Source organism: Fistularia commersonii, chromosome 17, assembly GCF_037954325.1.
Source record: "Fistularia commersonii isolate RoL2024-O1a breed Wild chromosome 17, RoL_Fcom_v1.0, whole genome shotgun sequence".
NCBI classification, from domain to species: domain Eukaryota; kingdom Metazoa; phylum Chordata; class Actinopteri; order Syngnathiformes; family Fistulariidae; genus Fistularia; species Fistularia commersonii.
This window is the reverse complement of record NC_141300.1, coordinates 12,100,749-12,126,633: the sequence shown is the minus strand read 5'-3', so window position 1 is coordinate 12,126,633 and position 25,885 is coordinate 12,100,749. Positions and strand designations below refer to the sequence as shown.

Below are 25,885 nucleotides of genomic sequence, written 5' to 3'. Positions count from 1 at the left end.
TGGTTGGAGCTAAATTTACATTTTATGTAAGCGGCACTTTCTGTGGCAAGTCACCAGCTGTCATTGTGGTCAGCTGCTCAATATGATTTCCAAATGTGATCGTGTTGGATGCCAAACGCTCATGGGAAAGTCAGACACACAAAATACTTCTTGGGTACCGCTTAATTCATAATAATGCTGAGTAAAGAAATATACAAGTGTGTTACATGTCTTATTCCAACTGAAAATTACTGTTATCGACCATTGTGTATATTTGATATTGAAATTTGTTGAGTTTACGAGACACTTCCACAATGATCCCAATGAACAATTATTAATGTCTTGCACTTTAAACCTCACATTATTTTTTTAGCAGGCCGATGGTCAGGCTACAGGTAGCGCCAAGGCTGCAAAGGGTCAAATTAGTTTGCCAATGTGACCCATGTCAGTGGGAAAGGAAAGATAAAGCCTGGAATAGTGAAAGTGTGCTGTTCACTTAGCAGCATTTCTCTTTTTGAGAGCAACCCTGTGTTGTTCTGGGTGACAGGGGAACATGGCATTCAAGTTTAACTTTCTTACAATTACAATATTACAACGGTTGAATAAGATAGAGATAAAGTGAGAGAGGCTGGACTGAGATGATTTGGACATGTACAGAGGAGGGATATTTGATATATAAGTGGGTTGCTGAGGTTGTAAATGCAGAGCAGGAGGCCAAGAGGAAGAGATTTATGGATGGAGTAAAAGAGGACAGGAGGTTTGTTGCTGTGAGGGAAGCAGATGCCGAGGCGAGGGTTAGGTGGAGGAAGATGACTTGCTGTTGTGACCCCTAAAGATAAGATAGATAAGATAAGATAAGAAGATAAGAAGAGAGCAGCCGAAAGGAAAAGTGTGGTCAGACGGTCAAATAAGAACAATACTTAGCTAGATTGGACATCCACAAGTAGTATGAAGTGACGTTCTTCAGAAAAAAAGGTAAAAAAAAAAAAGGATTACAAATTTCAAAGTAAGGTCCAATGTAAACATTTTAGAAAGTAAGAAAGAGATAATAACAATTATTATTATTATTATTATTATTATGGGCCAATAACAATAAATATAGGCATTGGCACAGATCATTTAAAATGATTACTAATTGTGTTTTTAAAGGACTTAAAAAAATGTGACAATAAGTTATGACAAATGTGAATGCTCTTATGAAGATGTTACGAAGCCATTTTTCATATCACATCAAATCATAACGTAATACTGTAACTTAATTACGCCACAGATATTAAACTAATACAAAAGATTATCAATAAGCGGGCGCCATTACAGTGACGTGGCAGAATTGAAATGCAGCACATTCACTTCTGGCTAACGCTAACTTCCGGGTTAGCATTGAAGATTACGCTTGCTAGTTACGAAGCTAAACTCAACACAACCGTTAAACACTCAGTTTGACTGCTTATTTCGTATAAGAAAATTTAAATCCGTATGCTAACTCAATAATTACGGATTCAAGTTGCATTTTACGTACCTGTGGAGTATTGAAAGGCTGACATTTCTTTTTCTTGAAGTGCGCATTAAGCTGGAGTGCCAACCGTTAAGCGCTTGACTTCACTTCCGGATCTGTTGCGATAGCGACACTCAGTGTTGGTAAGTGGTAAAAAGGAAAAGCTTTATTTTATGTTTAGACAAAAGTGTCAGTCTTGTTTATCTTATTTAAAGGAGAGCTCTTGCCTAGCCCTCTACATCTATTTGCATTATTTTCATTTATTTGTTTATTTTTGTTCCACTAATTAGCCCGAAGCTAAACCATCAGTGACTCTGGCATATAGTAATTCACATGGTACCGTTACCTTGTAGTGGAGTGATGGTAAAATGAATGTAAAGATCAAGGCTAGTCTGTGGCAGCGGCCGCACAAACAACCTTAGCAGTCGGGACAAATCCCAGTCTGCTGCTGGCAATCAGAAGTACCTGCCAATGCAACAATTTGATCTTGCATTGCCCCTTGAACTGCTCGCATGGAGCATATGCTGTCAGTAAAAAAGCAGGCTGATTCATGGGATGGGTAATATTACTATCTGTTTTTATCTTTGGGTCTGTTAGCATTCCACAAATGTAATACAGTTCAAAGAATCACAAATCGTGCACTTGTTGACATCAGAATATAATTCACAAACAGCTAATATAGTCCTTCATGATTTGGAGAAGGTGGATTAAGCGGATGTAACACAGCGTTAGCGCCATCCAGTGGCAGTACACGTAAATGTTGCAACCCCACACAGCAGACTGGCCTGTCGTTTGGCTTAAACCCATTTTATTGTCATTTCAAACGAAAGATCACGTCAAAAGGATGGGAAAAGGGTAGGGATGCAGCCTGCAGAGACGGTAAGCTAGAAAAAAGAAAGCTGCAGTTACCGGGCCAGAAAAACGCAAAGACATCACCGCTGCACTTATTGTATTATCTGCTGGGGAGAAAACTGTTAGCAAAATTAAAAGGATTGATCTGGAAACGGAGGCCAAGTAACAACTGTCTGCTGGCTGGTGGTGGTGCGGGGGATGGAGAAAACCATCAGTCTATAAGACTGAGGTTTTTCTATCACTAGATTGTCTTTGACATTAACTGTCTTGAATTTTATAATCAGAATCTGAAAACTTTATTCATCTCCACATTGCACATTGCTTTAATAAGACATATATATTTCCTCTTGAGTCTCTCAGATGGACAGCACATATTAGATGTTTTGGAGATAAGGTAAGATAAGCCAGACTTACATGGTTCAAGGTCATGGACAGAGGAGATACAGTGGAGAGGAGATACAGATATTGGTAGAAGGAAGCTGAGATTGGAGCTGCCTGGCAGAAAGTCTGGAGGAAGACCGGAGAGAAGATTTATGGACCTAGTGAAAGAGGACATGAAGGTAGTTGGTTGTGAGAGAAGAGGATTCAGGAAAAAAGGTTAGGTGGAGAAGGAGAAGGGTATTTGCTGTGGCAACCCCTGAAGGGAAAAGTCGAAAGGAAAATAAGAAGATTTCTATTTTAAACCACACCGCCATTCTAACAATCCATTTTGCGTGTAAATGAAAAAAAAAAGCATCAATTAACACCCATTCCAGCGCACTTCCTGCAAGGCGCGTATTATTTTGAAAGTTGTGACCGGAAGCACTCGTATGAATCACGCCTAACTTGACGTTGATTGAGATGTTTCTGTACTGACAAGTGACTGCGTGGTCGCGTCTGGAGGTGGAGGTGGGGGTGACCGGCGTGCAGGAGAAGTGCGTCCAGTGCCGGGAGGACGAAGGGCGAGGGGGGGGGATCAGACACCGAATCCCGGATGGATTAGCGGAAGAACCGAGTCCTCCGAGCGTGTTCCGCAGTGGAGTCTTATCTGGATCAGGAGCAGATTTGTGCGCGGCGGCCGGCGAGCGGAGCGCAGCGCAGCAGCGGACATGTAAGTGGCGTCTTTCCCGGGGTCCGGGGACCGGGATCCGAGACGGGGTCTGGGAACCGGATAAGATTAAAACTATAATTTGGCGCGTAATCTGGGTCACCCAGAGTGTTTCGGTCACTTTTTTCTCTGTTTTTCTCGCCCCCCAAGTGTGTGTGTGTGTGTGTGTGTGTGTGTGTGTGTGTGTGTGTGTGTGTGTGTGTGTGTGTGTGTGTGTGTGTGTGTGTGTGTGTGTTTTACGCGCATGTTTCTGAGGCGAGAGTGCATTTTTTTAGTTTGACTGTTTTACTGACACATTTGTTTATATTTTTTTATTTTTAATACCCGAAAGTCACCTGTCTTGCACACCCCTTCATCCCCTCAGGCGTTTTTTATTTATTTTATTTTATTTATTTTATTAGGATCAGGAATGAGTCCATCAGGGGGACAGCGCATGTTAAAGGTTTCAGAGATAAGGTCAGACGAAGATGGTTTGGTCATGCACAGAGGAGTGATGGTGAATTTGTTGGTAGAGGTTTATTGAGGTTGGAACTGCCTGGGAGGAGGCCAAGAGGAAGACCAAAGGATGTAGTAAAGAGAACACAGAGGGTTAGATGGAGGAGGCTGGTTCGCTGTGGGGAATCCTGAAGGGAGCGGCTGAAAGGAAAAGAAGAAATTATATTGTATGCTGGGGAAGCATTGAGTCCCCTAAGCAAAACATGCACAATCAGAAATGCTTTAACAATGTTTTTGCTTCTTATGACAATCTCAACATTGTTGTGATGGAGCTCCGATCCCATCCCGTCACCTCGGCTTTTATACATTAAACAGCTGGGCGGCGAAATCCGTTACATATTACCCAGACTGACCCGTCCCCTTGCATGTTGTCCCGTCCACACCAAGAGGGAAACAGTTGCTCAAGAGGCGACACGACCTGAAAAACATCTCGAAGGGCACAGAAGAGAAATACAAGTAAGTTCAAGGACGTTCAAGCCCGTATTTGACGTTATTGCTTTATGTCAGTAAAAGAGGCTGTATTTTTATTCCCTTTCCAATGGATTTGTTGGAGGCCTGATTGGCACTGAAGGAAAAGTTACATTTTTTGTAAGGCAGTATTAACCTTTTGCCCAATATTTGTGTGTTGGTCATTCGCAAGCCCCAGAGTTGGGGATTCAGGGCGTCCAAGATTTGTTCACTTTCAGATGAAGGGCTCAGACACTTGGACATAGTCTTGCTTTTTTATCAGCGGGAAGGAATCTGTGATTGTAAATTGCGATAGTGTCACCAGGTCAGGATTTTGAGTATTGCTGCCGAAAAAGTGCGCTGTGCAATGGCAGAAACTATACATCTGAAGGACAGTCCAAATGTTTTAATGAGGGCCAAAAAGTGTGGGAAACGAAACTGCAAACACTCCCAGTGAGTGTGTTTAGTGAACAGTCGGCCCATTGTGCTGCTCACTGATAGAGGAGCTAATTCAGCTAATGAGCGGACCTCAGCTAACAGGCTACATGAAACAGATACCCACAGATGGCCACTCATCTATTTCTGATTTCATTTGGGATTAATTGTCACCTCTGGGTGAAGGGCTGTGACATTGGGGCTGTTTTTTCATGGGTGAAAATGCCCAAACAATCACTAAACTAAAGAGTCGATGATACCACATGCCAGATCTGTATATTTTATTTTGGAGTCGGTGCAGACTAATTGCTGCACTCCCAAAACCCTCCCAGTTGCCAGGACGCAGCGACTGTCCGGAAAGCCACTGTCTCCAATTATGTTTGGAATTGGGCCACACTTTGATGCCCCCCCTCCCTTCTGGGACATACAGTGATAACATGCAGGACTCGTGCAGGAAACTCTTTTCTGAAAAAACACGATTTGCACAATGCTATTCGGATGCATCTGCTCGTTTGCGCCGAAAGCCCGTATTCACCGGCCTCATGAATAACGAGCTGTGTGGATGTGCCGACCCTTGAGGGGAGCAGGGAGGCATTCATCAACATGAATGAAGCTGCGACAGCCCATGTTTGTCACACCCCCACACACCCCCACCCCCCTCCAGTAAGTGGACCCACATTTTTCACTTGAACAAGTGGATGCCACTCGGTGGTGTGAGCGCGCTCAGTGGGCTCCACCGGATGTGTATTATGGACTCCTACTATTGAAGCATTTCTCCGTGCTGATTGGTTTTAAGAATATCTCTAAGCTCATTTGTTTTCACAACGATGGCGTCCCATAGTAAAGACGATGCCCCCGACCTTTTGCATTCCTTCTGATGTAGCAGAGAAAGCTGTAACAAGTTGAAGGCTATAAACCAGCTCGAGGCCCGACAGGCATGATTTACTCGGCACGTAGCCTGGTTTTTGAGCTGCCTCAGGCCGCCGTCTAACCCTGTCCTCGACACACACACACACACACACACACACACACACACACACACACACACACACACACACACACACACACACACATGCACACGCAGTAATGACTTCCTCTGGTGGACTCGACTTCCTTTGAAGATCTCCACCAACAACCAATTAGCCCGCGCATGTTTTTCAGGCGCAGAAGTGAGCGTGGCGTCGAAAGATGTCGTTCTGGAACCGGAGTTATTTGCGAGCGCCGGCTTTCTCTCCTTATTTTTCTGGCGGCTTTGCATTTGCAAAGAGCGTGCTCGCATTTTTGGCTGCGGCAGAAGTGACAGGTCCGGTGCTGGCGGCCGGCGGTGACGCCACCGCAAACACTTCCTCCGTTCTTCTAATTGACCGGCTGGAAACGTCTGCCAAGGAGATGTGTGACAAGTGGGAACTCAGGTAGTGCCATCCTGCAGCCACTTTAGCTGGTTACAGCACTGTCATTTTCGAATGCTCTCGGACATTTGTTGATTTTGAACAGTTGAAAGGATGATAAATTTGCTTTAACTCGCATTATTAAAGACAGGGTTTCCGCGGGTCATTAAATAGATTTTTTTCTTTCAAAAATGAAGGCCTTGAATAGCATTAAATGTCTAGCAATGTCAAGTGGTATTAACATTTTAAAAATACTTGATGGGAAGAAAACATTACTATTCACAATTCATATTGATTCAGCAATATAAACACTTAATAATTTTGATCGGAATGGTGTGATGATCGACAGGCGGAACCCTTTAACTGGCTTTTGCTTACGGATGGTGTTCTGACAGTGCATGAAGTTACAACACCAGAGTTGGAGTAAAAAGGTAAAAAAGTAAAGAAATGAAGAAATATGCGCTAATAATCATACACTAAGTTAGATCCATGCGATACTTTAGTTCCATTATCACCCAGGTGGTCATATGTGCAAATCTTCTACTGTGCCAAATCTATTCCAGATGTGAATGACTGACTTTATTTTAAATAAACAAATCTTCAGTTGGGCATTGCCGTTAAAGTTGTTGAGAGTAGCATTAAAAAAGATAGTTAAATTAGAACCGGATATACCTGCAGAAACCCTGTAAAAGGCAAAATGATCAGATTTGTGTATAAATCTAGTCAGCGTCGAGTTTTGTGTTTTTAACATTCGTTATACGGGGGGGTGTATTCCGAGTGTAAATAAGTGCAGCCCTGAACCACATTAGCAGCACACAGGCTGCTCCACTCAAGTGACAGTTAAGCTGCTTATTAGCCAGCTGGAGATTAATCAGAAAGTCCTCACTTCACAGGGGTCCACACACACATACACACACACACACACACACACACACACACACACACACACACACAGTCGGAGTCATGTGCCGTCTGGAGTAAAGCGCTGGAATCTCCCAGTGCCAAAGACACACCTTGAGAGGGTGGTTTCGGCTTTTAGGGTAAATGGCAGACTGACTCATGCCAACCCCCGTCTTCTCGGGAAGTCCTCAGCAGCCGGAACTCATCGGCGAGAGCAGAGTCTTGGTGGTTGTGAGCTGCCGGCACGAACGAGAACGGGATGATTCACTCCCAAACTGATTTTATCCCAAGTTCTGAAAAGTCCCTGTATAATATAAGAAATCGCTGTGGAGTCACATGAGGGAAGATCTGCTGGTGATCCTTCACTGAATTACCACATTGCACCAACTATCTTCTTGGCCTCTATCGATCCATCAGTAAACTCCCTCTCAGGTCTTCCTCGTGACCTCTAACCTCAGCACGCTTCCACCCAGATCTCCACCATCCCTCCTCTGTCCACGTCCAAACATATCCATCTGACTTCACCCCCAGAACATCTAAAATGTCCCTCTGATGGACTCACTCCTGATCCTCTCCGCTCTCCTCACTCTCAAAGAGGACCACGCATATCTTCATCTCTGCTGTGTCCAGTCTTCTCCACCTTTCCTTTCATACTCTTTTACCATTTTTCTCCACCTGCTCCGACCTGCTTGTTCCTCCGCTCCGGAGTTGTCCGCCCCTGGTCCTTTAAAACCTCCACCTTTTTATCTCCACCCCCCACAGCCTCATCGTTCCTATTCACACTCATGTATTCTGTGATAGTGGAAGGCTGTACGTGCCGCCGACAGCGAGAGGAGCGTCGGGTTGCCGAGCGTCCAGTTCTGTTATTGTCTTTCTCGCCATGCCATGATTTCCCATCCGATAGCCCTCTGAAAGTTATATTTATTATCACTGCGTGAGGGGGTTCCAGGAACCCACTCGGAGAGGGCGGGGAGCAGGAAAAACACTGAAGTCATCAGGAACTGAGGGGTGGGAGGGCCGCCTTACTTTTCCTTTTTCCTGTCTCCTCCTCCCTCCACCCCCACACACCCCCTCTCCCCCCTCTCTACCATCTTATCGCTGTAGTAACGCGATTGTTGGGAACGAAAGTGGATGAATCGCCGCGAAACGTGGAGATGAGAGGAGAGGCCGGCGGCAGGGGGGAGCGGGAGTGAACCGACTGATAAACGGACTTGTCGGGAACATCGAATCTCACAAGTGAGAGGAAGAGCGGGTCCATTTTTTGTTTTTAATTTTCGGAAACCGACTTCTTGAAGGACTGGGCGGCCAAGCCAGTGCAACCACGATGTACAGCGGATACGGAGGTACGCGCTAGAGTGAACCAGCGTTCAGTGCCGAGCATTAACTTTGTGTGTGTGTGTTTTGAGTTCCACCGCACACTTCTGAGATCTATCATTTCGTACCAATCAGTTTCCAGATAGTACAGTCATCAGGGTTCCGTTCAGGGTTGAGCAGGCCTGCTCGAGCCCCTGACTTCATTTTATTATTTCAAGGTAGGGGAGCGTAATCAGCTAAATAATGCTAGGAGAGGAGTAAATTGTGTGTGTGTGTGTGTGTGTGTGTGTGTGTGTGTGTGTGTGTGTGTGTGTGTGTGTGTGTGTGTGTGTGTGTGTGTGTGTGTGTGTGTGTGTGTGTGTGTGTGTGTGTGTGTGTGTGTGTGTGTGTGTGTGTGTGTGTGTGTGTGTGTGGATTGAACTCCTATTTACATCCATGATTTCATGTGTGGAAATGAATTCTCTCTTTTTTTCCTCTGTAAATTTAACTGCGCGTGTGTGTGTGTGTGGGTGTGTGTGTACGCACTGGATCCATACACTCCCCGGTGAAATACCTGCACGCCTGGAGCAGGTTCTGCGTTCCTGTAGCCTCCTCCCAGAGCTTCTAGAAGTTCTCTCCAAACGATGGATCACAGCTGTCTTTTCCTGAGGCTCCCCTCCCTGCAGGATGCTGCTCCCCTCCTGGGTTTCCTTCTCCAATGGACGCTCCGTATGAGGGTGTGTGTGTTAAGTGTGTGAGGGCTGGACAGTGAACGGCACCAGTATGCCCAACATCGCTGTTTTGGGGTGATGGTGAATGTTCTTGCATTTGTTTCTTTTAATTGTAAAAATGACTTGAGATTTGAAAATCCTGCAACAATCGGCACGCAGATAAATTCAATATTTTGTGTTAGTTTTTGAGTTCAAGGTCTTTCAGCTGCGGCTTTTTATGCTCTTATCGTCTACTGAGTCACCCTCCTCTGCTCACACAACTGAGCGTGCATGACACAAAGTCCCACCTGAGACCGCTGATGGAGGATCTTGAATGGTATTCAACGATCTCCAGCTGTGGTGGAGGGGATTATTAATATTATTGTTGTTGTAGTTATTATGATAATTATATTATTATTATCCTGCGACACTGAGTGCAGGATAAGCCGCAGGATGCGGATTATTGGATGGTTATTATTATTATTATCATTATTGTTGTTATTATTATTAGCAGTAGTAGTAGCAGTTGTAGTAGTAGCACTGGTGCTCTTATATTATTATTATCATTATTATTATTATTATTACTATTATTATTAAGTGGTTTCATTTAGCAGCCCAGGCATTAAGGCAGGAATGCGTAGGAGGAAAAACCTGTCATAGGCAAACATCTTATCAGTTCACCGTGTGTGTGTGTGTGTGTGTGTGTGTGTGTGTGTGTGTGTGTGTGTGTGTGTGTGTGTGTGTGTGTTCAATCGGAGGAAGTTTCAGATATTGTCCGAATAACATTGTCGACGGTGTGAAACCACAGCGTTTTCTTTTATCAGCGTTAACTGTTTGCATTACTGTTCATTCCCACCCACCCCCCTTGGTGGTGTGTGTGTGTGTGTGTGTGTGTGTGTGTGTCCGCATTCTGACACACTCTTATGGATGAATTTATTTACGCATGACTAAGACCCTGAGAATAAAGGCCATTACGCTGCCCGTGCACACACACACACACATTGTGTGCGTGGGAGTTTTTTAGCACCAGCCTCCAAAATGCATATATAATAAATACAGGGTAAAAAAGACCTGATTACTGAGTCATCAGTTTATTTTATTATTATTCAGACATTCAATAGAGGTATAGTTTCATATCTGTGACTGTTGTGTTGTTGTAGCGAGCCCCCCCGCCCTTCACCTCCTGTCTTTCCGTCTGTGAATTTATAGGAATGAAAGCCGCGGTATTAAGAAACATCTTCGAAACATTTTCAAAAAAAAGCTCACCCCTCCCATTGTGCACGGAGCAAGCACAATACATATCGTAGAGAGAAGGAGAGCAGCGGGTCGCCTCACCGTCGACCTCTTCCAGGCAGCTCCTCTTCCTGGCACATCACCACCAGATGATTATTGTTATTTTACTTGGTTGAGAAACTGCAAGCGGAGGGGAACTTCACAACATCCTCCACTTGCTACATATTGGAGTAGTAAGACTTGTGATATTGTAAAAACCGCTGTGTGTGGCCCCGACGCTCCGTTCCAGGACTCCCCTCCTCCACATGTATGTTTTGTTCCCGTGCAGAACCCTGTTTGAGAATTTACTGAACATCTCCTGTCAAAGTCTAATCTTCAGTTTCCCCCGCTGCAGTGCACAATGTTAAAAGTGTTAAATGTGCTGCGTTGGGCGTGGAGAGGGAGAAGCCCTGCAATTCTGCGTCCTAACTGTTTAGAAACTCCAGCCAACATTTGAGGAGAACATTCCAGTACCTGCGGCTTTTGTCCGAACGCCCACAGACGGACGCATTTTCACCTCGTCAAGATCTCCTGGCTGGTTTCGTCAGATCTAGCGTTTCCTGAATGCGTGTAGCTGCTGTTGAGTTGGATGGACAATGGTTTTGTTCAACAAGCATTAGCCTCTGTCATACTGGAGGAACCTTTTCCAGTTACTAGAACCTTCTCGGGAACCAGTTTCAGGTGAGTTCAGACAGCAGAGGAGCCAGGGACCTCCGCCCCTAGAACCGTCTTAGCTCCTACTCCAAGGCAGTATCTTCCATAGGATCTCCTGGACGTTGATGCTAGGCGATTGGTGGAACTCATGAGCCATGTCCAGATACTTCCTGCGGACTGCGAGCACCATTTTTTTAAAAACTATTGCGGGCACCAGTCGGTTGTTTTCTTTGGACAAGACAGTCAGGAGCAGCGAGAAACAGAGTGACGAAGATGTCCAAGAGGGGTTTCCAGGATTCCCAGAGGAACATCTACATTTTGGACGAAATTAGTCAGGTGTTAGTTAACAGCTAACAGGGTTCCTCACCCAGCAAAGCAGTGTAGAGAGAAGCTAAAAACACTTGGACCATCTGATGGTCCATGATGAGTCCATGAACGCTGTGGCAGCCTCCACCTCCGTGTTGTGTTGTGTCATCTTCCTCTTCTTCGGTGGTTTGTTTTTGAGTGTGGAGCTGAAGGTGCACCTCACACCGGTCCATACCATGGTCCCCCAATGCCTGGGGGAATGCAAAACTAAACCCCCAAGTTTGCCTGGAGGAGGCTACTTCCTGGAACAAAATTTGAGCTGGACGCTTCTTAGAATTTTTTTTGTCTGAATGCGGCTCATGACTTTCACACAGGTTCTGTAGCCTGAGCTGATGGACAGAACAAACACTCTGACTGTGTGTGTGTTTGTGTGTGTGTGTGTATGTGTGTGTTGCCTGCAGTTGTTTCAAGCTTTGTGGCAGCTCCTGGCGCCAGTCACAGCAAAACCTCACCAATTTCCCATCCATTCTCTACAGCTTCTACCTATTTTCCCTTTTTTTTTCCCATCATTTTTGCTGAAATCACTCATTTCCGGGGCTGATGTTAGAACCTCACCTGAATTATCAAGCATATAAATGCTTGAATAGCAACTTGTATGATGAGCAGAAATATTAATGTTTTTGTTTTTTTTTTTCAATGGGGAGGGGAAAAAAAAAAAACCTCTGTTAGACAGGGTTTGTGTTTTTGAAGCCCATGAGTGTTTTTCCAGAATGGTCTGGGAGAGAGAGGCCAGAGAGTATCAAACAATAGGCTTGCTGTCACATGCTGGTGTTGCCACGGAGGTGTATGGAGGCCTGGGTGTGTGTGGCACCAGGCCACCGTCCCAGGGTTTCTATGAGAGCGTCCACAGCCGGGGGAGACGGTCCGACCGGGATCTGGTTCACGGAGCTGATCCGATCAGGTAGGGAAACCACCACTTTTCTCGAGCCTGACGAGGTTTAGATGGGAATCGGGCAGAGTTGAGCTCGACGTGACTGGTTAGCTCGTGGGAGGCTGAAGATGAGCCGAGCGGACGGCCGGGCCGTTATGTTTGTCAACGATTGCCGAGATGTTAAGGTCAGCGTTTCTCTGAGTGGGAGTCGGGAGAGCAGGACAGATAGGGGGACAATAATCAGATTAATGCGGGGGAAATAAAAGAAATCGCAGCTCTGCAATGGGAAGGCTACATCTATCGGCACCTTTTGGGTTCACCCAAGACAGATGCGTTAGAATTGGAAATTATGTGTATTCCACGTAAACAAGGAGAGACCACTTGTACATTGGAAACATTTATTTGGGTAAAAATTTAGTTTCTTAGAAGTTTAGGTGCCGCTCTGATGAAGAGGGCATCTGATGTCCAACTACCAAAGAACTTTGCTTTGCTTTGATCAGAATGTCACCCTAAAACATACATATCAATACATATCCAATAAACTGTAGCCTAATGCCGTATATCCTGTTGTTATCCACTTTATATTTTGGGAAAAGTTTTTTTTTTTTTAAATGTCGTAAGTTATTTCAAAGTGTGTGTTGTACTTTCCAATGGTCCAAAAGCATTGCGGATGACGTCCATCTAGTTGGCGATGAACCCTGAACACAGGAAACGATGTGCTGGTGTGTGAGGCGCACCCAGACCATCATGTAGCACCCAGCCATCCTCTTTTGGTCACTGTTAATCACAGAAAAGTCAGGGATGTTTTCTGAATTCAGACATTCCGCAGTCGTTTCTCAGCCGGATTTAGTGTTGAAAATTTTAAAATCGTGTGTTTTTGAGAGCAAAAGCTCATTTTGAGGTTCACCCCCTTAGGAGGATCTGAAGGCTGGCTTTAGTGGTGAAGTTATTAAGACGCTCGTCCTCCCGGCGGCACTCCGCCCGAGATGGACTTCGCCTCTCCTGTCTCGTAGAGACGGCAAGTGGGTCAATCGGGAGCTGAAAGAGGAAAGCGCCTTCAATACGACGGGCCCGATGTGAAATGACTTTTCCACTCGTGCTGTTTGTTCTATGCTTATCGCTTTAGTTACTCTCTGTTTTCGTCTTTTATGCCCCTCCTCACCACCACCACCTCCGCTGTCTGCATGAGCCCTTAACTAGGTTAAGTCAATAATTGCTTACTCGGAATGTATAAGCACACACACACACACACACATTTGCAATGCTGCAGGTTAACAACTGTCTCCCACCTTGCACACCTAGCAATTTTATTTTCAACGTATAGTCCCATCAGTTGCATCTTTCAGTGGGTGACAAACAGCTTCTATCACTTAACGCTTGTAAAGAGCTGGAATGGATGATGAGACACTTTTTTTCCGTGGCACGTGATGGTAGTTGGACAGCGGCGGCGGAGCTGACCTCCCTCCCCGGCCAGATGACTGCATCCCTTCGAAACCGTCTCCCTTTGTTAAATTTCCTGTCAGGAGAGGCAGTCGCATCTGACTTCCTCTTAGGATTGTGACATTTCCTGTTCTGTGGGAGGCGGGGGTCTTTGCAGTCATCTCACCGAAGCCTTTCAGCTGTTTAAAGAAACAGGATACAGGATACTGGAAAGGCCACGAGAGGAAAAAAAAAATTGGCCGGCTTAGCTGACAGAAAGTTGCCGCTGGCTAAGGCCGCAATAACAAAACTTACCGCCTCTGGCACGGGGGGGCGGGGTGACGGCAGGAGCAAAATCGCAGCGCTCGCAACCTTGCGATGTGCAAGATGTGGTATCACATCATAAAATATCCAAAGCTGTCACGTGGGCATTGGCGATACATTTCCAGTCATTGTCATAGCAACTGTTGTGGGTTTGCGTGCAACGGTTCGAGGAGCGGCGTTGATCTCCAGAGGCGAGCTGCACGCAACCTTGGTAGAAATTGAAGGTACTGATGTTTGCTAGCACTTCTAATCAGCTGTTTGACAGACTTTAAGTACCATTAGCGTTGATATTTGTTATCTTCCCATCCGCGTCGAAGTTGCTGCAGAGCCAATGTAGCGATAAGCATATCGTTTCAGCGCACTGAAAGTTCAGACCCGGGACGCTCGGACCTGCATTGAACCCCACGACATGCAGGCGTTCAGAAAAAAATTATTTAAAAAGTCTAAGAAAATGACCAACCAACATGTGGACTCGGACGCACTGCGGCGATAATGACAGTCACGTATTACTAGCAAAGGATTTATTTTCATGGGATCTGCACAGGCCTGTGTGCAGGATAACTGTGTGGAAAACGAATGACTATAACGTTGTGTGTAAATAATTGATTTTCTGTGATTCATCATCCATTCTGTATTTTTGTTTGACGTTGAATTTAAGACTTGTCCAAATTCATTGGCTTCCTATATATTGGGCTGTTCTTCATTGAGAAAGGCGCAACATGTTTTGTTGCTGTCTGACTTTTCATCTCCCGTCTCGGTTCATAAGCCTTCGGGCTCAGTCCAGAAAACTCTGGCTGCTGTTTATCCATTTATTCACTACTTCAGTCCAGTTCCTGCTTTGATTTTCTTTTCATTAGTCATCCCTCTTTGGGGGTATTTGAATATTAATCCCGATGTTATGGCCTCTTAAGTTGCCATTTCCGAGAGCGTAAACAGTTGAACACCCCGTTATGTTAAAATCCATCTCAACTTGAATAATCGACCGAAGCCTCTTGTTTTTTCTACTGTGTCATCGCTCACCTCCTCCGTCACCCGTTTGACGCAGATTTCCGCATGTAATCATTCACACATGTTGTGTGTTCACGAGTCTCTCAGCTGACCAAGGAGGCGGCCAAGAGTCGGCGGTTGCTGCTGTATTTCCAGCAGCCCTGAAAGGCTGCTTTCGGATGGAAAAGTTCCAAGAACGCAGATTTAAGAAGTGTCCGGCTTGAGTTTCGTTCCAGGAACTAGCCAACTCCAGGGGAACCTTTTAGTTTTGTATTCTTAGGCGGCGAGGGAGGAATCACTTGAAAGCAAATCGCTGAAGAAGAAGACGATACAGACAACATAGAGGTGGAAGCCAACACAGTGTTCATGGACTATTAACCATGGACTTTGGCGTGTTATTACCTTTTCCCTGCACTGCTTTGCCAGATGAAGAGCCCCGTTAGCTGATCGCTAACTCCAAGATGATTCTGGCCAATAGCTTGTTCCTTGTCAAGCCCTTGAAACCCCTCCATGGTGTAGCAGGCCAGAAGAAATTGGTCGCTCCAGTTCTCCATTTTGTCACAAGAAAACATCTGACCAGTGACCGCCACTGTGTTCAAAAATGCTGCCTTGCAAGAAGATAATGTGCAAGTTAAGATAATCAGCTAAGTCACACGACTTCCCCTGAAACTGTAAAAAGACCCTGCCGCAGAGTGGGAACTAAAATGGATGTGAGGTTCCTGGTCCCTGGTTCCTCTGTTGTCGTAATGCATCAAGGAACAGCCTTGTTCCTGAGTAGGTTCTAAGAGCTGCAAGCAGTTCCTCCAGTGCCAAAAGGGGCTATTGTCAGATCCCCCTCCCACCCCCAATTCATGACACAGCAGAGATGTCCTCGTGTCCTGCCGACGGTAAAGTCTAAAATCCCCATTGTGTTTGATTTTCATTAAAGCCGACGGCATCAGATACTTCCTTGTTCTTCCGGATAAACAAGAAAGTGACCAATGTCCTAAGTGTCCGAATGTCAGTGGAAACCACCCTGAGTGGAGCTACGAGCCGCTAACCGAAGCCCGGTCACAGCTGTCTCCCCTCTGCTCCGCACAGGGGGTCCCTCCCGAACTCTCTCCACCATGTCGCTGTCGGTTCGCCCGGTGAGACGCGCCAGCTCCAGAGTCATCACTAGGAGCCAGAGCTTCACAGGGGTCAACACCTCCGACAAGCCCTACAGGTAAACACCGCAATGCACGGTCAGCGAGACCCAACAAGACCTTCAGTCGAAAAGGGACCAAGTTTGTTTTATATGCAACATTAATGACTTTATATTTACTTTAAAGTAATGATGAATATGCGGTTTATTAAATAGAACTATATATATGTATATATAGCTGTCGTTTGGCAGGAAGTGGGTTTTGTCCTGGACCACACATGGAGACATACACAGACATTCACGCACTCATTTGCATGTTATCTAGAGACAAGCAGCCATTCACCCTCTTATCACACATCATGCAGAGACATATGGCCATTCCCCCTTTCATTCACACGTCATATAGAAACCTTCAACCTTTTCACCCTCTCATTCACACGCCTGGGTGATTTAGGGTGCTGAAGCTCAAAGCACTGTGCAATCTTTATATATCTATATAAATATAAAACATGCAAAATACATCGGCAATTGCATCTAAACAGACGGCGCAATTCGTATTGAATGTACTGGCTAAGGGAAACACCTATTCAATTCTGACTGTGGAACCTGAACAGGACGTTGGCTCATTGCCACCGTGGTCCTTTTTCTCTGGTAACCTCCGAACAATGTCTGGAGTTGCCCTTTCACACAGGCACACACCTCGTCCACTGCAAATACTCCATCGGGTTTGTGCAGCAGATTGCGGCGGGTCTCTTGCGCAAAAGGCCGGATGTGAGGCGAGCGTGCCGGAGTTAAATACCAAATGAGACTCTTGCATGCCCTTTGACTTTGTCCAAAGGTTATCACGTTAGATCCTCAGATAACTTTGCAGGCGTCAAACCATCTTTTGCCCAGATGTTTCCCTATTTTCGTCTTTCACACGTCATTTAGATATTAATAACGTGCGTAGAGAGCGTTTGGGCGCAAGAAGCCAAAGATGTGCGCAGCATAAATAATCATCTCTCCCTGCCGGCTCGTCACAGCCTTTCTAATTCAATGCAAACGCCCGATCCAAAGGTCAGTGGCCAGAGCGAGGCTCCTCAGGAATGCTCCTACAAGGTAACAAACTGGGGGGAAGGCATCCACCGTGCAGCCTTCTCCACTATCTCACCGTCATATTTGGAATTCTGTTTAATTTCCTGGCGCTCGACATCTCGACAGCATGGAAATATTGCATGCCCGAATTTTGCCCGACATAGATATTTGAAAGTGACGCCATTTGGCTCGTTGAAAGATGCCCCTTTAGATATGAGTGGACGTAAGGTGAAAAATATAAAGGTATTTGATATGGATGCATCGCAGGGCTGTCTCCAACTGAGAGAACGCATACCCGGCATTCTTTGCTAACTACTTTATGATACGGGGGGGGGGGGATTGGGATTGCACTCCCAGGGGCTGGAAAGCCCAGGAGAATGTAGAAGTTGGAAGGGAGGGAGGTGCTGGTATGCAGAGAAGAAATACCTCTTTTTTTATATTATGACCCGCAACACAAAAAGTTTACTCTAATATGATTTGTGCTTTCCAGAGACATATTTTCCAGTTAGTCTGATGTGTAATACTTGTAGAATATATATTGAATTCATATTTTAAATGAATACAATATCAAATTCAATACGATGCTGTTGAACTATTTGGTTGATTGTGCGTTTTGTGGACATTCAGGAGAAGATGGAAGTGAGTCGCGACGAACAAGCCGGCCCAATTTTATTAAAATTCTGCCAAATCACAATCGCATTGTTTGACGACCCTTTTCATGTAGAGCAGGTCTCTTTAAGATGATCTACAAGAAACCTGACATTCCCTCTCAGGGGCAAGCACTTGGCGACAGCTGTGAGGAAACACTGCCTTTTACCAGGCAGAAACCGCAGAAAGATACAAGCCTTATGTGCTCAGCCTTCTGCCTCAACCTGTTGGGCTGGAAAGAAAGAGACGGGGAATGGGGGTTGGAAGGGACAGACACAAATTATCTCACGCTAATAATACCAGCAGCGTTAACGGTTTCATGCTAATAGCTGAAATGATACAATAATAGTTTTAATATTCATAAAAGAATACCAGTGTTGAGAGGCTGCAGTAGATCAGGGAATCTGGAGAAGATCTGATTTCATGCACGATGACGGGACATGAGAGCAGACGTGATAGGAAGAAGGAGAGAAGCGCATCATGGGATATCCTTTAGCAGAGTTAGCCTTTGGCAGTGTAGCAAGGGGCTAGCCTAGCCCTTTTAGAGCTTCCTCCAATAGAAAGATTCTAACCCTATTCTTCAACAAAGAGAAGATCCACCGCCCTGGACGCAGTGGAGAAGATGGCACCACAGAAAGCAAAGAACTGACTTGACACGTCTATTTGCATCTCCAGACCTCAGCTGTAGTTACCAGCTCCAGTACCTGTATCTAAAGTGAGTTTGTGCTGAGTTGCTCAGACGTCCCTCAGTTGCTGGAGATGTCTGGTAATGTTCCCTATCATTCAAAGCGTTCCACCAAGTGGCAGGAGGCCCCCCTAGTAAGTCCCCAACACGCTGGGTGGTCGTATATATCTTCTCTTACTAAATATGATGTTCTTCATCACCCTTGCAAAACTACATGATCTGACAGAGAAGGATTCAGTTTCAGTGTGGGTGATGTTGCCGGTGAGGGAGACTGACTGGACTAACTGGAAATCTTGCCTTTTCCAGGAACCTTGCAGTGTTCAGCACCCCGGGTCTCAGCAGGAGACCCAGCAGAGCCAGCAGGATGTTCACCACATCGACCAAGTCCAACACACCTTCGAAGGTCCCTCAGCCGGAGCGAGTGGACGAGGTTTACGAGTCTCTCAAAAGAGGCATTCAGTAAGTACACATAAAATACATGCAGAAGTATCCATGTTGAATATATATATGTATTAATCTGTGCAGGTGATGGTCATGATTCAATTTACCATCACCTGAACCCAGAAAGTTTGTATGCATAAATTAGTGATTCCTTACAGCTGCGGAAAGCTGTAAGTTCAGGCACAAACAATGCACAGAGGCCGTCACCTCGGCCAGATCCGCCGCCAAATCACAACCCAGTGTAAAGTTTTCAGTGTAGGGTTCGCACGATTTAAAGAACATTCCCCCAGGAGCAAGACCATCGGTGAGGAAAAACTGTTTTTTTTTACCATCCAGAAACCTTGGACAGATCCGAGCTCTTTACAGCCGGAAGAGAGGGAGCAAGTATTCAACAGCAACACTGACAGTTACTTGTTTCTTTTGACATGATATGATAATAAGTTTTAGTATTCGTAAAAGAAGGAAAAGCAGGAACGCTGTAGGAGACCAGGCAAACCTGCATTACGAGAGTGCCAAGGGGACTCGGGAGAAGACGTGAGGCGACAATCATGTGCTGATGACGTGGGCTCAGACGGCAGAGGAATGCGAGAAGACCACTGGCATGAACCTTGGATAATGTCCTGTTCCCACATCGGGATACCTGGACGTTTACCAAGTCTGCTTTTTGTTTTCACTGATTCCGTCCTCTGTGTTTTATGTCTGTCTGACCGGGCATCCTGCCGCTGCTCAGCGTTGTCCAATGGGGACGGTCCGGCCTGTTGCCACAAGCTTATGAACGAGGAGTGCAGCATTCCGCCCTCCCTTAATAAAAGTCAAAGTTGGGAGTTGGGAGTCAAAGCTCCACTCTGATAGATGTTATTCTGCTGTTCCAGGCGATGTTAGAAGAAGAGTTTGAGGAGCACAAGAGAGCATGATTCTTGATGCTAACCTTGATGACGAGATAATATAGTCACCAGTCTTTGAAGAAGCCTGGAGTAGTGAGGCATACAAGTCATGGTATGCCCCATTTCCATAGAGGCTGGAGCCAGCGGCAGGTTTCTTTAGTCGTCCCCCGGACATGTTCTGCAGCCTCCCGTGTTTTCAGTTGTAAATATGTTTTAAAGGTATTGATAAAAGGGGTTAAATTCCAGGGTAGTTTGTTGTCTCTCACTCCCTTGGGGATCTTTCACCTGAACTTTGACATTCCTGTTCTAAATTGCGTCGCTGTCAAGTTTGAGAAAACCCTTTGACATCAACAGTAGACGTTTGAATGAGCAACTCCCGGCTCACCCTCTCCTCACATCCTCCCCACCTTTTCCAGTCGCCTGCCTCCATCATCCCCCTTCAATATCCTGGGTGACTCACTCACGCCGACAAAGGCAGATATTAATAGGGTTGCAGGGAGGCAACGATCCAGGCTGGTGACTGACACAATATGGGGACGGGAAAAAGGATGGACCGGTTCATCTAAGAATCTATGAAGGACCATACTGTTCTGACCGCGATACAGAACTTCAAGGTGAAATCCCTATCCAGGGTTCTCACCGGGGTGGCGCCGTAACCTCGGTGTCACCTCGGCCGGGAGGCAGCGTGGCACTGCGTCTGTCATCACGCTCGCAAAGGCCATTATGACAGACAAGGCTTTCCTTGTTTGAGGTTTATCTGCCCTGTAAGGTCTGCACGTCTGGCTTCCTTTGCCAGAGGATGGGGGGGACAGACTCTGCTCGCAGATCCCGGGCCCCTCGCTCTGAGGAGCTAGGCGTTATGAAACATCCCTCTGTCACTTCCAGGACTCATCAATCAGCTTTCCCCCATAGGTCCACCTCTTATATAATTTCAAGGTTTTATTCAACTTTAAAACATGTTCCTGAAGTACGTCTACAGTGTCAAACTCAGTTTTCTTGAAATGAATGCATTCCAGTTACCAGGTGTAAGCTTTGTTTAGTCCAGCCTAGACCAACTAGTGGATGACGTGTGTGTGTGTGTGTGTGTGTGTGTGTGTGTGTGTGTGTGTGTGTGTGTGTGTGTGTGTGTCTGTCTCTGTCCCCTCTCAGGTCTTATCTGCAGGTTCATCAGATGGACTTGGACAGCCTCAGCAGACAAATGAAGGAGTCAAAGAGAAACTCCAGACTGGTATGTTGTTCCTTCACTCCCTATCAGTCAGGACAGTGTGTGTGGTTTGTGTGTCTACATATATATATGTATATATATATATATATATATATATATATATATATATATATATATATATATATATATATATACTCACACACACACACACACACACAGATATACGGTATGTGTGTATATACAGTATATATGTGTATATATCAACTATATGTGTGTGTGGGTGTGTGTGTGTGGGGGGGTGTACACTCTTATATAAATATGTATGTATATACATATGTTCCCTGAGTATTTTTTTTAAGTTTTAGGGAAACTAAAAAATTGAGCCATATATTGAATGAGTTGATTTAGACAAAAAAAAGTCAGAAAATGACCTTTACTATTTATTATTAAGTTACTATTAAATTAAAATTACTATTTATTTATATTAAATTAATATTTATTTATTATTAAATTATTTTAAGAATGTGATGATGTATGAATATGTTATTTAAGGTGAGTGATGCTTTTCTCAGGATATACTTTTGTTTACTTGTAACTCTGTGAATGATAGGATTATACAAAATAAATAAACTGAGTAAAAAAAATTAAAGTAAATTAGAGGAAAGAGGCCTTTTGTCCAGGATACGGGTACCAAGCCAAATGCAGCGTTTCCTCACACTGGCCTTGAGCTGCATAAAAGCAGGACCTATGCTCTCTTTCCAATACGTCTGACAAGAAGTTGCTCCTTACATGACCTCCAGTGTTAAGTCACCAATATTTTACGTTGTTCTGACCACCTTTCCCCTCGTCTTCAGGGCTTCCTGTATGAGCTGGACAAGGTGAGCTCGCCGCGAGACAACACTCATTGTTTATCTGAATGTAGGGTTTTGTTCCAAATGTGATCTCGTGTCTCTGACAGCAAGTGAAAATGACCGAGAGGTACATCAGACGGCTGGAATTCCACCTCAGCAAGGTAGTGCGCCGTAGCTCGACGATCGTCATGCCAAGGAATCACGATAAGCGTGATTCCAGCGTGCTCCTCTCCCTCAGATCGAGGAGCTGTACGAGGCCTACTGCCTGCAGAGGAGGCTCCGGGACGGAGCCGACAAGATGGTTAAAGCGTACATGGTGTCCTCAGGCAGCAAGGAGGCGAGGGAGTGTCTGGCAGAGGCCAACAAAGGGTACAAGGAGTACACAGAGGTGAGCGCCGATTGGACGTGTGGTGACATATGGCGAAGAAGATGCCAAGTGTTGGGGGGATTAAAACGGGGGGAATAACACAGGGAATCTGACAGGGATTACCCTACTGTATCTGTCAACAAGGCTATAGGTCGCACTTCTAGGCCAACCTGAATAATCCCCAGGCACACATACATGCCCCCCTCAGCCATAACACAGTTTGCTGAAATACCTCATTGGTGTGTGTGTGTGTGTGTGTTTGTGTGTTAATCTGCACATGCTAATTTCCTGCAGAACATGTGCGTGTTGGAGAGCGAGATGGAGAACCAGCTTGGGGAGTTCCACATCAAGATGAAGGGTGAGGATGATGCCCAGCCCGTGGCCACAGATAATGAATGAATGAATGAATGAATGAATGAATGAATGAATGAATGCACGCTGGATTACATCCACACACATTCGCACACCGAGCTACCATGCAAATCGCTAATCAGGCCAATGCAAGCAACTGGACACACACACACATGCATTGGTTCTGTCCACTTTTATTTCATTGATTGGCATTAAAACCTTCATGGGTTTACGTCATGGACGCAGCCCATGTTTCACCTCCACTGTATTGTTATTTTTTTATTTTATCAATTTGACCGCTCAGCTTTTTTTTTTCTTTTACGCTGATGGCCAGGAGCTCCGTCTCTGAAAATTGGCTCCTCATTTGTTTTCCAGGTCTTGCTGGATTTGCTCGATTGTGCGCCGGCGACCAGTATGAGGTTAGTGAAGTCGTTGTGGCTCTAACTGTGAGGCAAGCAAAAGGAATGAAAGGATGAAAAAAGTTTGTGTGTGTGTGTTTGTGTGCGTGCGTGCCATGATCAGATCTTCATGAAGTACGGCCGGCAGCGGTGGAAGCTGAGGGGGAGGATAGAGATCAACGGCAAGCAGGTGTGGGACAGCGAGGAGATGGCGTTCCTGCCGCTCATCAACGAGTTCCTGTCCGTCAAGGTCGGTCCCTACATCGATCATCTCACCGTCCCTGCGGAGAAATTCTACAATTTATTATGACAAGCGGATAATACACAGGATGCAGTACTTACACAGTACTCCTGTTGGGATCATCCCATATTTATTGAATTCTTTAATTCCTGTGTTTCCTAGGTAACTGAGCTGAAGGGTTTAACCAATCACGTGGTTGTCGGGAGCGTTTCCTGCGAGGCCAAGGACTTGTTCGCTGCACTGCCCCAGACAGTCGCCGTGGACATCAACGACCTCGGCACCATAAAGCTAAGCCTGGAGGTCACCTGGAAGTGAGTTCGGCCGACGGGTCGTTTTGCACGATTCGATTCCAGGGATGATGTTTTCTCACTGTCTGACGCCGTTTCCTACCCAACTTCTCAGTCCATTCGACAAAGACGACCAGGGATCGGTGGCGAGCACCGTGCACAAGGCTCCGACCGTCAACAAGAGGTTTTCCACCATCTTCAACCAGAGTCCGCCGGACACGCCGTCCCTGCGGGAACAAGCCTTCTACGTGAGTCCTACCAGCGTGTTCCAGGCTAAACGCAGGAAACACAAAGAAACAAAGAGCTTTCTAGCAGGGTTGTCCTTTCCTGGGGTTGGTTTAGAGAAGGGGAACATCAACCTCCTGTCCAGGGGAGGGTCTGAGCAAAGCGCAGATGCTGGTCAGGCACCTTTTACTAGCAAATGAGCTCGGGTGGTCAAAAAAGAGATCGTTTCATAGTCCGTATTTAAACATGGTGTAAGAAATACAGAGGTACCTTGACTTCTGAGTGCATTAACTTGGGAGTTTTTCAAGATCTGAGTTTGGAGTGAGCGGAATGAGCGTTTGACACCCACGTGGCTGTCGGTAAAGTTGCGTTTAAGACAGTGGGATGTGACACCGGTCGCGAGGTAGCCCAGAGAATCAAGGAAAAATACAAGCAAGGTTGTGAACACGTGCATGAAGAGATTGAGAAGTTGTTGTCGGTGAGATACAGTGACGGAGAGCATCATCTGTGAGAAAGCAGGAGACATTTACGGAGATTTGTTGCAGCAGTTGGCTGGGATGTCAATGGAAGAAGCGTCTGAAGAGTCCCTCAAAGTCAGTTGGGGACGGTTTTATTTATTTACAGATTTGTCATTTATAAAGTACATTATTCTTGTTTAAAGAAACACACAACAAAACCAGGGGTCTGGAACAGATGACTAGAATTTCAGGTCATTTTCACTGGGAAATTTTGAAATTTGAGCAAATCCAGTTACGAGCTCGGTCACGGAAGCTATTCAACTGCGGAAAGGTGGTTGAAGTCGCCAGAGTCCACCCCGGACTGTACCATCTGAAGTGAAATTCTCGTCTCGTCTCTAATGACCCGCTTCCCGTCTGCTCCACCCGGCCGCCGCCTCAAACGCAGTCCCTGCCTCGGAATCTGACGAGGCGGCAGCACTGGCCCCTGCTGGACATCTTCAGGGACACCATTAGCCAGAGCTGCTCCTGCAGCGACAAGTCACCCTCCGCTGTAAGTCACGGCGGGCTAGTTTAGCGCTAGCGCCGTCGGCATAGCGCGCCGGCGACCCTGAGCTGTTGCCATTTCAGAAGTCGTGCACGCCACATTCCACTAATTGGAATTTGAAATTTGCTGCTGCACGACTCTGTCTATGGGGACGTTTGAATATGTGATTGATCATCCTTGGATGTGAATCCCTGACCCTCCTCTTCTTCCCTGATGTGGTGTATGCTAATCAGTCTTGTGCAACCAGTAGGACCAGATCATCCATCTGATTATCCCTTTGAGATGCACGGCCAGTAGAAATGCGCCTGGTCTGCAGAAACTCCCGTGTCGCGGGAACATTGTGTTTTAGTTTTTAGCATTCATTTCCATTGGTAAATGCGGTCAATAGTAAAAGGTTGCTTTTGCACCTTCCTGTTTCCAAGCGCTTTACACAAGATAGCGTTAGGTGCTAACCGGCCACAGCTGGACGACACAAACCACTGAGCCAGCAGCGTCTCTCTGTCATTCATTTTCTGCTCGGTGCAGCCCGCATCTCCAAAATATTTCAACCAAACTCGAACCCAAGACACAGGAAATAACCCAATAGGTTAACGAACCGCAAAAACATCCAGGATAACTTCCCTTAGTAGTGCAATTGTTTATATGAAAATATGGAGATACTGGCGCTGAACCCCCGTTCCTCTTTCAGAACATGCTCCAACGGCGCGAGGAGCTGGAGAACGGGACGGCGTGGTCCAATTCGTCCGAGTCCTCTGACGACTCCTCCAGCCCTCAGCTGTCGGCGGGAGGTCTGCACGGCTCCGTGCACCACACGGTAACACACACACACACAGTTCTGGTCCGGCACCGGATCATCTTTTCAGTTCTGATAAAAACCTCAAGGTGTGTTTGTTGAAATGGTGGCGGTGACTCTTCACCTCTGTCCGCAGGGGAAGGTGATGATCCCGGAGATGAGACTTGCAGGAGCGGGAGGCTCCTCTCCGCTGTCTCCTGCCTCGTTCTCAAACAGAGACAGCGCCGTCTTGACCGCAAACTCCAGTCACCGAGCCGGCGAGGCGCCAGACGCCTCCAGATACCCGGCCGACAGCAGCAGGTGTGTCCGTCGCCCCGGCTGTGAGAACTGGCGCCGCACGTCCCGTCTGTTTTGCTGACATTGTGTGAAAAATGAG

General features: G+C 46.0%; 1 protein-coding gene across 4 annotated transcripts in view; it reads left to right on the top strand.

Annotated features, from left to right (window-relative positions):
• The first annotated feature begins 3,122 nt into the window (after positions 1 to 3,122).
• Positions 3,123 to 25,885, top strand: part of ripor1 (RHO family interacting cell polarization regulator 1) — a 32,390-nt gene continuing 9,627 nt past the window's right edge. Inside the window, exons 1-16 of one of the 4 annotated variants that reach the window (XM_086163340.1) lie at positions 3,123 to 3,416; positions 4,296 to 4,364; positions 16,055 to 16,178; positions 18,811 to 18,963; positions 20,979 to 21,057; positions 21,849 to 21,872; positions 21,953 to 22,006; positions 22,084 to 22,233; positions 22,507 to 22,570; positions 22,939 to 22,982; positions 23,086 to 23,211; positions 23,365 to 23,513; positions 23,605 to 23,737; positions 24,618 to 24,722; positions 25,405 to 25,530; positions 25,646 to 25,809. In XM_086163340.1, the coding sequence (XP_086019466.1) occupies positions 16,081 to 16,178; positions 18,811 to 18,963; positions 20,979 to 21,057; positions 21,849 to 21,872; positions 21,953 to 22,006; positions 22,084 to 22,233; positions 22,507 to 22,570; positions 22,939 to 22,982; positions 23,086 to 23,211; positions 23,365 to 23,513; positions 23,605 to 23,737; positions 24,618 to 24,722; positions 25,405 to 25,530; positions 25,646 to 25,809 (1,469 nt within the window). In that variant the 5' untranslated portion in view covers positions 3,123 to 3,416; positions 4,296 to 4,364; positions 16,055 to 16,080. Of the gene's footprint in view, positions 3,417 to 4,295; positions 4,365 to 8,211; positions 8,422 to 16,054; positions 16,179 to 18,810; positions 18,964 to 20,978; positions 21,058 to 21,848; positions 21,873 to 21,952; positions 22,007 to 22,083; positions 22,234 to 22,506; positions 22,571 to 22,938; positions 22,983 to 23,085; positions 23,212 to 23,364; positions 23,514 to 23,604; positions 23,738 to 24,617; positions 24,723 to 25,404; positions 25,531 to 25,645; positions 25,810 to 25,885 lie in introns of those variants that run through there. The other 3 variants (XM_086163339.1, XM_086163338.1, XM_086163341.1) reach the window with 3 other exon arrangements.